The sequence below is a fragment of the Drosophila rhopaloa genome, unplaced genomic scaffold (assembly GCF_018152115.1).
Source record: "Drosophila rhopaloa isolate 14029-0021.01 unplaced genomic scaffold, ASM1815211v1 contig_115, whole genome shotgun sequence".
Classification (NCBI taxonomy): Eukaryota; Metazoa; Arthropoda; class Insecta; order Diptera; family Drosophilidae; genus Drosophila; species Drosophila rhopaloa.
Genome location: NW_025334990.1, coordinates 17,056,337 through 17,069,101, shown reverse-complemented (window position 1 = coordinate 17,069,101; position 12,765 = coordinate 17,056,337). Strand labels below are relative to the sequence as shown.

The following is a 12,765-nucleotide window of genomic DNA, read 5'->3' as shown; positions in this document are numbered from 1 at the left end:
TATAATTTATTTTCCTGATTTTTCGCCATAATCCCGTAGCAATTGGCGGACGCATGGCTCTGGCAAGTGGCTACAGGGGCTCCTCGGTGCCCTCGGTGAGATTCTACCACAACAACGTGCAGCTGGAGGCCTCGGAGCGAGTGCACATCCTGCTGCGCGAGGAGGACTCGATGGCCCTGCTGATCGTGGACAATGTGACGCGCGAGGACGAGGGCTTGTATACCTGCATCTTAAGCGGCGACCACGATCCTCTGATCAGCTCCACCACAGTCGCCTTCCACGAACTGGGTGCGGAGATCCAGAGACGCGGCGCCGTCGTCACTGAACCACTGCCTGAGATTACTAAAGCGCTGGAGGGCGAGGTGATCGATCTGAGCTGCGCCATCGATTGCGATGAGCCCTACAACTACATATGGCTGCGGAATGGCGAAATTCTACCGGACGGCGATGAGTTCAAGTGAGTATCTGGTGGCAGATTGAGGAATGATAGGGTGCAGTTGATTGACAATTTTTTTTCATATCGAAAACTATCTATCAGATAGTTTTATTTAGATAATTAACAATCCCTTCCAAATAAAAATACTTTGATTAAAGAGGGTTAAAAAAATCTTATATCGCCATTTTAACCTTGAATATTTATCCACATATTCTTAAACCATTCTATCTTCTAAGTTTATAAGACAGTATTATAAGTAGTCAAGCAAATATCCTAAATTCTATTTTACTTTATTCCCCATTATTTGTTTTATAGAAAATTCATATTATTCCAAATGAAAAATTGTAGCTTACATTGTAGTAATATTTTTCACATTAATGAAATCGTGAGAACCCAGTTAAATTACCGACCGCAACTGAACGTTTTATAAGCACCCATTTTCGACCGATTAGCTCAGGTTGAATAACAGCAGTACTCTTTTTGCCTTTTTATTCGCCATACGCAATGACAACTATTTACTATACTTTATTGCTTATTGCAGTTACATTGATCACGGCAATGGACAATTGTGCCTACGAATCAACGACGCCTTCGACATTGACTCGGGCACTTACAGCTGCCAGGTGTTTACCAGCGATATGAATGTCATCTCCACTTCCAAGTCAAGCTCCACCTCCACTTCCAACTCCAACTCCAGCGGATTCGATTGCAGCAGCAGCGGGGAGCTGTGCGTGTTGGAGCGGGATCTGGGTCGGCAGGACGAGGAGTGCGTCCAGTTGCTGAAGACTCCTCTGCCGGTGGTATGCGGATCCGGCGAGGAGGCCCTGTTCTACGCGAGAGTTTTCCCCTGCGAAGCGGAAGCCGAATGGTACCTCAATGGGCAGCTATTGGCCCAGGCGGATGACTCACTTAACATGACGGTGCGTATGCGTATTTATCGTAATAAACCCAAAGTGAATCGCCGCGTGCTTGCTTTTGGCCCCAAAAACACAAAACACAGAGCTCTTCATTTTCAACTCTTGCCTTGCCGCAGGCTGCTCGTTCGCACTTCTGCCGGAGAAAACAATAATAATAATTGTGCATATACATATGTCTGTATCTGGTCGGAGTGTGAGAGCATGCTCATTTGCATAAGCCACATATAGGAGGCCCAAAAGATTGAAATACGGCGGCATGCGAGCTGCATGCCAACGATGTTGCTGGGGAAACAATCGCTCGTCGGCGCTCAAGCGGCGCACATCTCGGTCCGAAAGCGTTCGGTTTCTAATATTCAGATGATTGGAAATCCAAAGTCCCCATCGCCATCCCAATCCCAATCTCAATCTCGATCCCAATCGAAACCTGACGGCAGCACAAGGGCGTGACAAAATGTCACAGGTAGGCGAAGCAAATGGATTGCATCCGAGTGCGAGTATCGATATCGCTGGCATTCGGTGGATTCGTTGGACTCGGACTCGTACTCGGATTTAGATTCGGATTCGGTTTAAGCCCTATAACTGTTTCCATTCGATAAGGGCCGCACTGGTCGCGTCGTTTGTGCTCCAATGAAAATGAGAGCGGGCGTGAAAGTGTCATTGTCACGATCGTTCGCTCATGGAATTCCACTTGGCGAGGTCCGCTCGTGGAACCATTCCCGTTCCCCATTCTCGCTTAATTGGTGCGTGCCACGGAGAGGCCGCCTCAGTTCTACAGCAACCTCAGTCCGCGTCGCGTCACCCTGCTCCGGAATTCAACTCGGAATTGGATTCGGATTCGCTCCCTCTCCAGACACTTGTGCATACAGTATATAATTGTTTACCCATGTGTACGGGGTACACAAGGAAAAACGTTCTCAACTCGTGATTTTTGTTGAAGAAATACACAGGGGAATATTTCGTCGATCAGCAGTAAAGTGTTGTTATTAAATAATCATTGTGCTTCATCGATAGCTATACAAGTTATTCACAAAACAATTATACAAAGGCATGTTTTTGTTCCCGCGTCCACTTTCACCCCTTCGAGTTCAATTATCACAAATGTAAATATTTGGAAGAACCAATTTCTCTTTAAAAATGAGTTAAGGACGCCTGTCAAATCTCTCTAAGATCATATATTGTTATTACTTTCATATCTAAAATTAAATCACTTAATTACTTTTCAATAACCTAAACCTATTTAATAAGCTATCAAGAATTGATGCTTCTTTTAAAATGACTGTTTTAGTCTTATTTTCACACCTTGAAGCTTATTAACATAAATGTAAATGTTTGATGGAACAAATTTCACTTTTTTGATGGTATACTTAACCGCCTTTCAATACCCCACTAGATATTGTTATACCTTTTACACAATATAGAAAAATGAGAACAGTTCATGCCTGAAAAGATATGCCAATAACAAAGCTTCAACTGAACCTAATGATATTAATGGCCCAATAAACTTTCAATTAATGAAGCTCTGAGATCTTTCAATAATTTTGTTCACTTAAGCAAGAATTTTTTAATTATTTCCTTAAATAAAAATTGTTAGATTGTTGAAATAACGAATGTGCAATTCCCTTAAGAAATTAATTACTTTATGTGCTATTTCCCCAGTGTATATAAGAATTCCAGCTAATCTTCCATATGTTCTGATTCCTCTTTCAGTTGGAGTCATATCCAGAGAACGGCATTCGGCTGCTGCGCATGCGTGACGTCACCGCTTCGAGGAGCGGAGAGATCTGTCTGCAGGTGAAGCATCCCCAGGCGGAGTCGCGGCGCATCCCTGCCAGCCGCACCTACACCAGCCTCCTGGTCCTGCCCGCCATCAGGGGCAACAGCTCCTGTTCCTCGCTGGCGGCCAGAAGCTGCATCTTGACCCGCCCCGAGGACTGCACCGCCCTGATTGGTGGCCATGTTCGGCTGAGCGTTCGCTACGAGCCATTCCCGGGCACCACAGTCGTCTGGTACAAGGCGGTAAGTAATCCTCCAGACTCCAAAGGGGTATTATTGTAATGACACCTGAACACATATGCATAAGATGATGGGCGACTTGAAGGGGCAGTAGGCTTATGGTAATTGGTCCGGTTTCGAGTTGTGCAATCTTGACCTAATTTGGCCGTGCCAGGGGATTATGGATCCATATTCTTTATCTGCTCTGCCATAAGCCCACTCTGCACCCTATCGCGATAGCTCACTGTCTCGCTTTGGGCATTTAGCCTAGGTATCTCACTGTGTCACGATCAGTTTGCGGTGTTGTTCGGTCGGGTTTGCTGGGCCAGTTGGGTTGTTTTGGTTGCTTGGGTTGCTTGGGTTGCCTAGACGGGCTACGTAATGGTTGCAAACCGCAAATGCTGGGCGAGCCGCACCGACGAAGGTTGGCTGAAAGCACTAGAGCACTGGCTACACTACCTGAACGTTGGCAAAATTAATCACCCCAAAATTGAGCAATTCGTCATACTTTTATCTTGAAGAGGCCCCAAATTTATCTATTTTTCACACTAAAGGAAAGGTAAACAATATTTTTAGAGAAGAAATTACTTACAATTAGGTGTCTTCTTGTTATAATGAAACCATTTCCTTGACATTTTAAAGATTTTATGGTAGTTTTTAACCCATTTTCAAAGTCTTTCTCCACTTATTACAACATTTTATTTCCACCCACAGTGTCATCCCATTGTTGAGAGCTCCAATGTGACAATCCGCACCACGGGCCAACAGTCAACGCTCTATATCACGGACATCTCGGCGGATGACAGTGGCAAGTATACAGTGGAGGTGATGAACGACTACGGCGTGGAGGCCTCCGCCGCCTCAGTGGCAGTGGAAGGACCTCCGGAGCCACCCAGTGGCCAACCCAGCGTGTCCCTGGGACCGGATCGCGTGGCAGTGGCCTGGTGTGGACCACCCTACGACGGTGGCTGCATGATCACAGGATTTATGTGAGTATTCAAAGGATCTGTCCCTAAAAACTAATTAAATAATACATATTCCTTAGCATTGAGATGCAGACCATTGGAGGGGACAGTGAAACCTGGACCCAGGTGACCCGAGTGGTCGACACCTTAGCCTACACCGTCAAGAATCTCCGGCCACAGCTGCAGTACCGATTCAGGGTGCGGGCTGAAAACATCCACGGACGCAGTGCACCCGGTCAGGCCAGCGAACTGGTGCAGATCACCGGCAAGCCACAGAGGAGCACATCGGATGTCACCGATCATTTCGGGCAGTCGGTGAGCGTCCAATCCGGCGGAGACTTCAAGTCGCGATTCGAGATAATCGAGGAGTTGGGCAAAGGACGCTTTGGCACCGTCTTCAAGGTGCAGGAACGCGGTCAGCCGGAGCAACTGCTGGCCGCCAAGGTGATCAAGTGCATCAAGTCCCAGGATCGACAGAAGGTGCTCGAGGAGATCTCCATCATGCGCTCGCTGCAGCATCCCAAGCTCCTCCAGCTGGCTGCCTCCTTCGAAAGTCCCAGGGAAATCGTCATGGTGATGGAGTAGTAAGTAGATGCAGATCCTGTTTTTAAGATAATCATTCATCTTTTATTATTCCCCAGCATAACTGGCGGTGAACTATTCGAACGTGTGGTGGCTGACGACTTCACACTGACCGAGATGGACTGCATCCTGTTCCTGCGACAGGTGTGCGATGGCGTGGCCTATATGCATAGTCAGAGCGTGGTCCACCTGGACTTGAAGCCCGAGAACATCATGTGCCATACCCGCACCAGTCACCAGATCAAGATCATTGACTTTGGCCTGGCCCAACGACTCGATACGAAAGCCCCCGTCCGCGTTCTCTTCGGAACCCCTGAGTTTATACCGCCAGAGATCATTAGCTACGAGCCCATTGGCTTCCAGTCGGACATGTGGAGCGTGGGCGTCATCTGCTATGTGCTGTGAGTGGGGAATCTGGAATGTAATGCGCAGGATACTCTATAACTACTTGCTCTTGCAGGCTCTCGGGTCTCTCTCCTTTCATGGGCGATACGGATGTGGAAACCTTCTCGAATATAACAAGGGCGGACTACGACTACGATGATGAGGCCTTCGACTGCGTGTAAGTACTGGCTTAGTCTCTTGTCTTCATCTTTTACTCATACCCCTGATAGTTCCCAGGAGGCCAAGGACTTAATTTCCCAGCTGCTGGTCCATCGGAAGGAGGAGCGCCTTACCGCCCAGCAGTGCCTGGAGTCCAAGTGGTTGTGCCAGCGCCACGACGACAATCTCAGCAACAACAAGATCTGCACGGACAAGCTGAAGAAGTTCATCATCCGACGCAAGTGGCAGGTTAGTAAATGCTCTGCGCCAGCTAAAGATCCTAAAGATCCTAACCCAATGCTGCTACCTTCTTAACCCCGCCCGCTGTTGCTTGCTGCTCCTGCTGCTGCTAATCCAGAAAACTGGCAATGCCATCCGTGCTCTTGGTCGCATGACCAGCTTGTCCGTGTCGCGAAGGAACTCCGCCATTGCCATGGGAGCACTGAGTAGTCCGAGGCCCTCGATTTCGGGACTGGGCATGCTGACCATGGCCAGTGCGATGGGCAGTGGGCTGAGCTCCCAGATGACCTCCCTGCACGAGGAGGAGGACGACTTCAGTGTGGAGATGCCGCCGGTGGAGAAGCGCACCGTTCTCAAGCTGCGGGATAAATCACAGTGCAGTGAACGCAGTGATTCCGGATACAGCGAGTGCTCCAACTGCAGTGGAGCCCAGGAGACGCTGCTCCTCTCGCTGGCCAAGTCCAAGCTGGAGGCGATAGCCAAGGCGAGCACCGCTCTCACCGTGGTTCAGGACGCAGAGCATCCTGTCAGCCTGGAGCTGCCCACCACGGGCAATGCCATCATGCGATCGGACTTCACCAACACCGTTAAGATGCGCAAAAAATCACTGGAGGACAGCGCCGCGCGGGAGAAACCCAAGTCCAAGCCTCTGGTCAAGCCTCTGTGTGAGTCCAAGCTGAAGGTGTCCCAGCTGAAGGATAGGTTCCAGGTTTCCCCTGCTCCTGCTTCTGCATCCGCTGCTAACAAACCTCCGCTTGCCTTTGAGCCCTTCAAAATAGCCAAGGTGGCGAGTGTGGGACGCATCAGTAGAAGTAACTTTTGCCTATGACCCAAAACGGATCTTGCAAGTATTGCTAAATTTCTCAGAACAATGTGACAAGAGGGGGTGAAGCATAAAAATGATTTATCTTAAGCCCAGTGCCAAAATTTAGCTTTCTCATCCGATTTACTAGAAAAGGTTGCTGGAAAATAACGTCAAACATTAAATAATAAATAATATATGATGTATTTGTAAAGTCAACTAGGTACAAAATCCAACTTTGTTTTGTGGAATTGCCAAATAATAACTACTTTATTAACTTATTCTTTATGTGAATGCTGAAAAATAACACCAATTTAAAGATTTTTCTTAACATAGTAACTCATGATTTATTAAAATAAGGTAGCGGAATGATATCATATCTAATATTAATAGTTTGAAATTAAAGAAACACTTTATTTAGGAGATATTGAAAAGCTACTTAGTTTATATATCTTTACTTTGGGATCCGTTTAGGTCTTAAACTTGATAGTATTCTGCATTACTAACTCTCTATTGTTTTCCGTATTACAGCAGAGGAGCCAGGGAAAACCGGAAGAGTCATCGGCACTGGCAGTGGATCCTCCAAAGGCAAGCCTCCTCAGGCCCGCTCCATGCCCAGTTCCCCGCTGCCCCAGCGATCCGCCACGCCGACGCGGCTGATGAGCCACCGCGTCCGGGAGGCGGCGGAGCGTCTTGCCCAACAGCACACGGTGGCCAGTGCTCAGCGGCAGTTGGCTAACGCCGGCGGCAGTGGCAACAACTTTGGCAATGGAAATGGGAACACGGCGGAGACAAATCGCGAATCTCGCGCTCGACGTCTCATCAACCGATTCAACAACGAAACGCAGCATATCACGTCCTAGATTAAGTCGGTTATGCAACCGATCAACATAACTTTATTACAGATATAGCAGATATAGCATTGTTTAAGCAAACCCCAGAGAAACTCTACGAACACTCGAATATGAAGCGATTGCGAATGCGAAGCGACTGCGGATCAAAACGCACCCACCCAGCATCCAACATCCAACATCCGACATCCAACCCGCACACACCCACTCACAGTAGGATATGTCTGCATCCGAGCGGATGCACTCCCTCCAGTCGGAGGGACTGTACTTAGGCTAGAGGAAGCTAAGTGTTTAAATTATTGTATCGATTTATATACATATTTACCATACTAATTAAAGTTAATGTGTAACGAAAGAGGGGTTTCACTGGAGTCAGTGATCCTTGAGCGGATCGTCGCGGGGCTTGAGGCGCACCCACAGTCCGCCGGAGGCTCTCAGGGTGATCCGGAAGGTGGGCTCCACGGTGGTCTTCCCGGACACCGGGAGCAGCTGGAAGCTTCGCAGCAGCCGGGAAACAATGGTCTTGATCTCCATGATGGCGAACCGGTTGCCGATGCAGTACCTCGGTCCGGCGCTGAACGGGATGAAGGCGTACGGGTGGCGCTGCTCCGAGTTCTCCGGCGAGAACCTTTCCGGCTGGAACTTCTCCGGATCTGGGTAGATGTGGGCAAGCCGATGGGTGGCATAAGGGCAGATGAAGACGTTGCTGCCGGCGGGCAGAGTATGATTCGCCAAACGAACCTCTTCGCCCAGTTTTCGGGCAATCAGCGGGACACTGGGATAGAGACGCAGTGCCTCCTTGATACACATCTCCATGTAGCGCATCTCGTGCAGGTCACTCATCGAGGGAGCCCTGTTACTGCCCTCGAAGATCGACTCCAACTCCTGGTGACATCGCTCCTGGCAGTCGGGATTCTGGGTCAGCAGGAAGAGGGTGAAGGCCACAGCCGCACCCACCGAATCCTGGCCAGCCAACATGAAGGTGCAGGCCTCGTTCACAATGTCCTCCTCCGTGAAGTCCGGATTGCTCTCGCAGATCTCGATCATGTGGTCCAGCAGGCACTTCCGCTCGCCATTCCCATTGTTATTGTTCTGGATCTGGCGACGCCGCTGAATCATCTTGCGGGTGAAGTCGTTGAGGCGCTTCTTCTGGTTCAGCTCATCGTTGGCCATCTTGGTCCAGTGGTAGATCCCGTCCAGCAGCAGCCAGGGATGCGTAAATCGCGCGGGCATCATAAGCTTACCCTGGCGGAAGGGTGAGTCCTCCATGCTGACCATGTCCTCACCCCTCTTCTTGATGGGCACACCCAAAACAGCTTCTATTAAGGTGGGTATGGGTTTATTTAGGAGAAAACTACAGTAAGAAATCCCCTAAAGACTCACCATTTAGAATGTCCAGCACGCAGCTATTCACATACTTGGCGATGTTGATCTCTATGCCCACGGCGGAGGCATCCAGATTCTCGTACAGCGACTGCGAGGCATCCACGAAGGTGTCTATGAACTTCTCCAACAGATTGTGATGAAAGGCTGGCTGGATGAGCCGGCGATGGTTGCTCCACTTGGAGCCACTGCTGGTGATCAGGCCATCGCCCAGGAAGTTGTGCATCAGTCGGTAGAAGAAAACCTTGTTGGTGTGCTTCTTGGAGGAGAGTATCACCTGCAGATCCTCCGGCTGCAGTACGGCAAAGAATGGGAAGAGGAGCACCCAAATACGGACTAGAGATCCGTAGAGAACATAGGCCTTGCCTGCACATTTTCTCATTACTGTAAAATGGTTTAGAGTTTTTATAATAAAATGGGTTTTAGTTGTTAAGGCCAAAATAAAAATTCATAAATTAAGCCCAAATTTAAACAAATATACCTATTCCAAGTTCAATATATTATATGATAATGAAATGAATTTTCTAAATAAAATGGATAAGATTTAAGATATAGTTATTTACAGAGTTACAATTTGAATATGTTTTTGCTTAAGCTGTTTGAGTGAATTTTAAGGTGTCTAGAGGATCTTACAGTCCTTATCGGTGACCAGCATGCAGTTCCCCAGAAATGGCAGCGACGGTGGACCCGTGAGTCTTAGTGATAGAATCACCGATCTCAGATACGAGCTGAGGGTGGCGTAGAAGGTGTAGATACTCAGGCTGATCACCAGGAGGATCAGGATCGAGCACAGCTCCGACTTGGTGGCGCGTTCCAGCTGAAATTCAAAAGTGGGAGAACATCAGGTCAGGTGGATAATAGATAATGGATAATGGCACGCGTGGGTCAATATTTAGATTGCTATCGAGAACCCAGCCCCTCAAACGCACTTCATCAGCTACGCACTTTTCGGCGTATTTGGAGTCTAATTAACTGGGATCTCGGAGCACTCAGGCATTCGTACTTGGATGCTCTGGTACTTGCCCTTGCCGCGTGTCGCAAGTTTTATTTTTCGGCAAACACTCGCTGCTATCGTAATCGCAACGAAAGTATAAGTTATGTATCTAACTGCGGTGTGAATTGCTTGGGCCAACACGGCGTATGGGCGATGCGATCCGATGCGATGCGATCTCTGGCATCAAAGCAGATATATGTAGATATGAGTACGAGTGCGAGTACGTGTGTGTAAAAGATCGATTAAAGCACCTCACCGTACGTGTTGGTTTGCTTTGGTTTTTTGGCTCATTCGTGTCAGTGGTGCAACAGGTTACGATGAGCACAAAACATGACAAATGATGATGATCGGCGGCCAAAAATCCAGGGACAGTCGGGCTTTGTTGGCCACAATTCCCACACATGTCACCTACTCCCTGTCCACTACCCCATTGTTTTCTGTTCTGGGCGAGAGTAAAAGCCGCGAACCATTAGCCAACTGCGATGGGTTCCAGGGTCAAGAGAAACCACAACTGACTCAGATCTCAATGATTAATTTATTACTTGCAAAGAATATGCAAACGATGGGCCAACTGTATTATAATAACCACAAATCCACAAATTCTTTTTACCAAAAAAGGGTGTTCTGGAGGGAGAAACTTGGTTACCCAGTCAGCGATTAAACAGATCGATCTTACCAAGCAGTGTGTTAGAAAAAAAAGATATGGGACTACTCCTCTTCCTGGACCTCATCCTCGTAACCCTCGGGCAGAGCATTGACCTCGGCGTTGTGGAACAAGCTGCGATTGCCATCGCCCCAGGGGAACCGCTTGGTCCTGCGCCTCAGGTACTCGTACTTGGTGAACGGCTCCCGATCGTGGTGCTTGTGCCCGGAAAAGGCGTTCACGGCGCACAGGACGATGGCCGGAAGGGCCAGCAGGAAAGTGACCCTCTTCCACAGACCAGCGGTATTCGCGGGCATCGTGCCCACCTGCCGAATGTCGAATCTCGGCATGAATCAGGAGAATCACAATTTGTTCTAATGCTTGGAGGAGTTTAGTACTGATCGAATACAGATACTACAGCAGGGAACCCACTTCGAATCGAATTCAAAACGCCCTCGCCTGCTGCCAGAAAATAGTTCGCAATTAGGAACTCTCAAGGGGATCGAACACAAGGTCCAACAACCCCCGTATCTTTGTTTAATCAGCTCAATATTTGACCAAAAACCGGTGAAGCGTCCAGAAGGCTTCCGCTCCACTCTCAGGGGCCACTTCTATTTCTTCTTTTTTATCTTTTTTTGGGCTCGGCGTATCCAGGCTGCGAGGTGTGCAGAACCCGCATGTTTGCTCGCCAATTCTCACCTGGTTACTAATAAATATACATCATGATTATTTCCCACTAATTCCAAAAATTATCGTAATGGTCTTCCGAAACGAGAAGCTATTTGCTGAGAGTACCTGCTTGGATCAAACGGCCCAAAGTAATTCCGGTTAAAAATGTTTCATTTTAATGCAAAGAAACGAAAGTTAATTCAGTTGAAAACTAAGAATTGGGATTAATGAATTCGTATTTCGAAGTTATTATGTTCTTGATTTTAAATGTTTGAAAATGTTTAAAAATCTGCAAATCATAAAATCATTTCATAACATTCGTTGTATTAAATTAATGTGTAGTGTATTGCAATTCAAATTCCTTGACCTTCAGTTATTGTCATTGTCAGTCATTGTTACTTTTAATTCTAATAATTCTAATAAAAATTAATGTTAAATTACTATCCCCCCTTTAGATTTTCCTGGCTTTATATTTAATATAATTTTGGCTTAAATTTATTATCACTAAATTGTTAAGTAGTTTTTCCCAAACAGTTTTAAAATATTCTTCAAAATCCAATTAATTTTAAGCCCGATGTTTTTCTAGAGTTTCTCACTCACCACTTTTTCCACAAACATTTTGATTCACTTTATGTTGAGTATAGTATTTAATTTATCCACATGAAAGTCCTTGTCACAGACACTTTTCTGAGCCGCATACGGACGGTCAAATTGGATGATGAGTAATTCCGTTTTGAGGTCTAATTATCCAGAGTCACATCCGCCGACTGATGAGCTGCAAATGCGGGATTTCCGCCGGGCGACGTCTATTTATAACCGATTTGGGCCGATTTGGGCTCGGTTTAAACACGCCGAAAAAGATGCGCGGCTCAAAATGCTTCCGAGCGTACGTGAGACCGGGCCTGAAGCTCCATCTCCGAATCCCCGGTCTCCCCTGGGCCCCAAATAAAAGAAGGTATCGAGTACCGAGTATAGTAATTGCCAACTAGTCGGCACTCGAAGTGCTAAGTAGCTAGAAGTGGTGATGCTGGATGCCCCGGCCAAGTGGCATGGCAATCAATTATCCGTTTTGCGCCCTCTCTGGATCTGTAGATCTGTACATGGATGGTTCCTACCAGATTCTAGTGGCACTCCAGTCTCAATGATTTGAGTGGGAAACGAGGTACAGATATCCCCCAGACGCGTGCCTTCGGTTCGAACTTTGCTCAGATATTCAGCTCGCCAGACGGGCCTCTTCAATACACTGATTACATCAATCTCATATGTTTGCAGTTCAGTCGTCAGAATTTGCGCAGTCAGATACTCGGGCTTTTAACGTCATCATAAATATTAAGAATTATATTCGGGATTTGTTTCCGCGAAATATCTGTTTGTGCTAGCAACTTATGCCAATATTGGACTGTTTACTGGTTGTACACCCCTTACTTATTTATTCGTTAAATATCTATAGATCCGATTACCTAAATCCGTTTATTATGGATATTTTAAGCCAAATCGAAGAGTAGCTAACCCATTAAGCCAATCGTAATCGTTATTAGCAAAACAATTAACATTATGGTTATCAACCTGATTAGGCTTTCACTTTTTAGACTATTTATTAGCCGTTCCCATGCTCCACCGATTAATATAGTAAGTAAATCTCTCAATTTCAGACACCATTATCTGGAGACCCGATTCCGGTGATTTAGCGACATAGATTACAGCTTTTGACTAGACTTCTTCGTCAGTTTTGACGGGTAAAGTTCAAG

The 12,765-nt window shown here is 47.0% G+C and overlaps 3 protein-coding genes across 12 annotated transcripts in view; 1 reads left to right on the top strand and 2 right to left on the bottom strand.

Moving 5' to 3' along the window:
• LOC108048860 (myosin light chain kinase, smooth muscle) overlaps positions 1-7,683 on the top strand; it is a 46,814-nt gene extending 39,131 nt beyond the window's left edge. For 5 of the 10 annotated variants that reach the window (XM_044461967.1, XM_044461977.1, XM_044461969.1 and 2 more), the window contains 10 exons: positions 40-457; positions 978-1,356; positions 3,061-3,369; positions 4,060-4,334; positions 4,391-4,894; positions 4,952-5,293; positions 5,353-5,454; positions 5,507-5,684; positions 5,794-6,487; positions 7,009-7,683. In XM_044461967.1, the coding sequence (XP_044317902.1) occupies positions 40-457; positions 978-1,356; positions 3,061-3,369; positions 4,060-4,334; positions 4,391-4,894; positions 4,952-5,293; positions 5,353-5,454; positions 5,507-5,684; positions 5,794-6,487; positions 7,009-7,340 (3,533 nt within the window). In that variant the 3' untranslated portion in view covers positions 7,341-7,683. Of the gene's footprint in view, positions 1-39; positions 458-977; positions 1,357-1,651; positions 1,814-2,097; positions 2,399-3,060; positions 3,370-4,059; positions 4,335-4,390; positions 4,895-4,951; positions 5,294-5,352; positions 5,455-5,506; positions 5,685-5,793; positions 6,488-7,008 lie in introns of those variants that run through there. The other 5 variants (XM_044461970.1, XM_044461971.1, XM_044461975.1 and 2 more) reach the window with 5 other exon arrangements.
• Positions 7,684-7,700: 17 nt separating this feature from the next.
• Positions 7,701-11,777, bottom strand: LOC108048864 (probable cytochrome P450 4aa1). Its single transcript, XM_017129796.2, has 4 exons — positions 11,618-11,777; positions 9,345-9,528; positions 8,712-9,095; positions 7,701-8,647 (listed from the first exon to the last, which is right to left on the bottom strand). The coding sequence occupies exons 1-4, from the start codon at positions 11,633-11,635 to the stop codon at positions 7,701-7,703; spliced, it is 1,533 nt and encodes a 510-aa protein (XP_016985285.1). The 5' UTR covers positions 11,636-11,777.
• Positions 10,222-10,774, bottom strand: LOC108048873 (cytochrome c oxidase subunit 6A1, mitochondrial). Its single transcript, XM_017129810.2, has 2 exons — positions 10,382-10,774; positions 10,222-10,329 (listed from the first exon to the last, which is right to left on the bottom strand). The coding sequence occupies exon 1, from the start codon at positions 10,696-10,698 to the stop codon at positions 10,414-10,416; it is 285 nt and encodes a 94-aa protein (XP_016985299.1). The 5' UTR covers positions 10,699-10,774; the 3' UTR covers positions 10,222-10,329; positions 10,382-10,413.
• Positions 11,778-12,765: the final 988 nt, after the last annotated feature.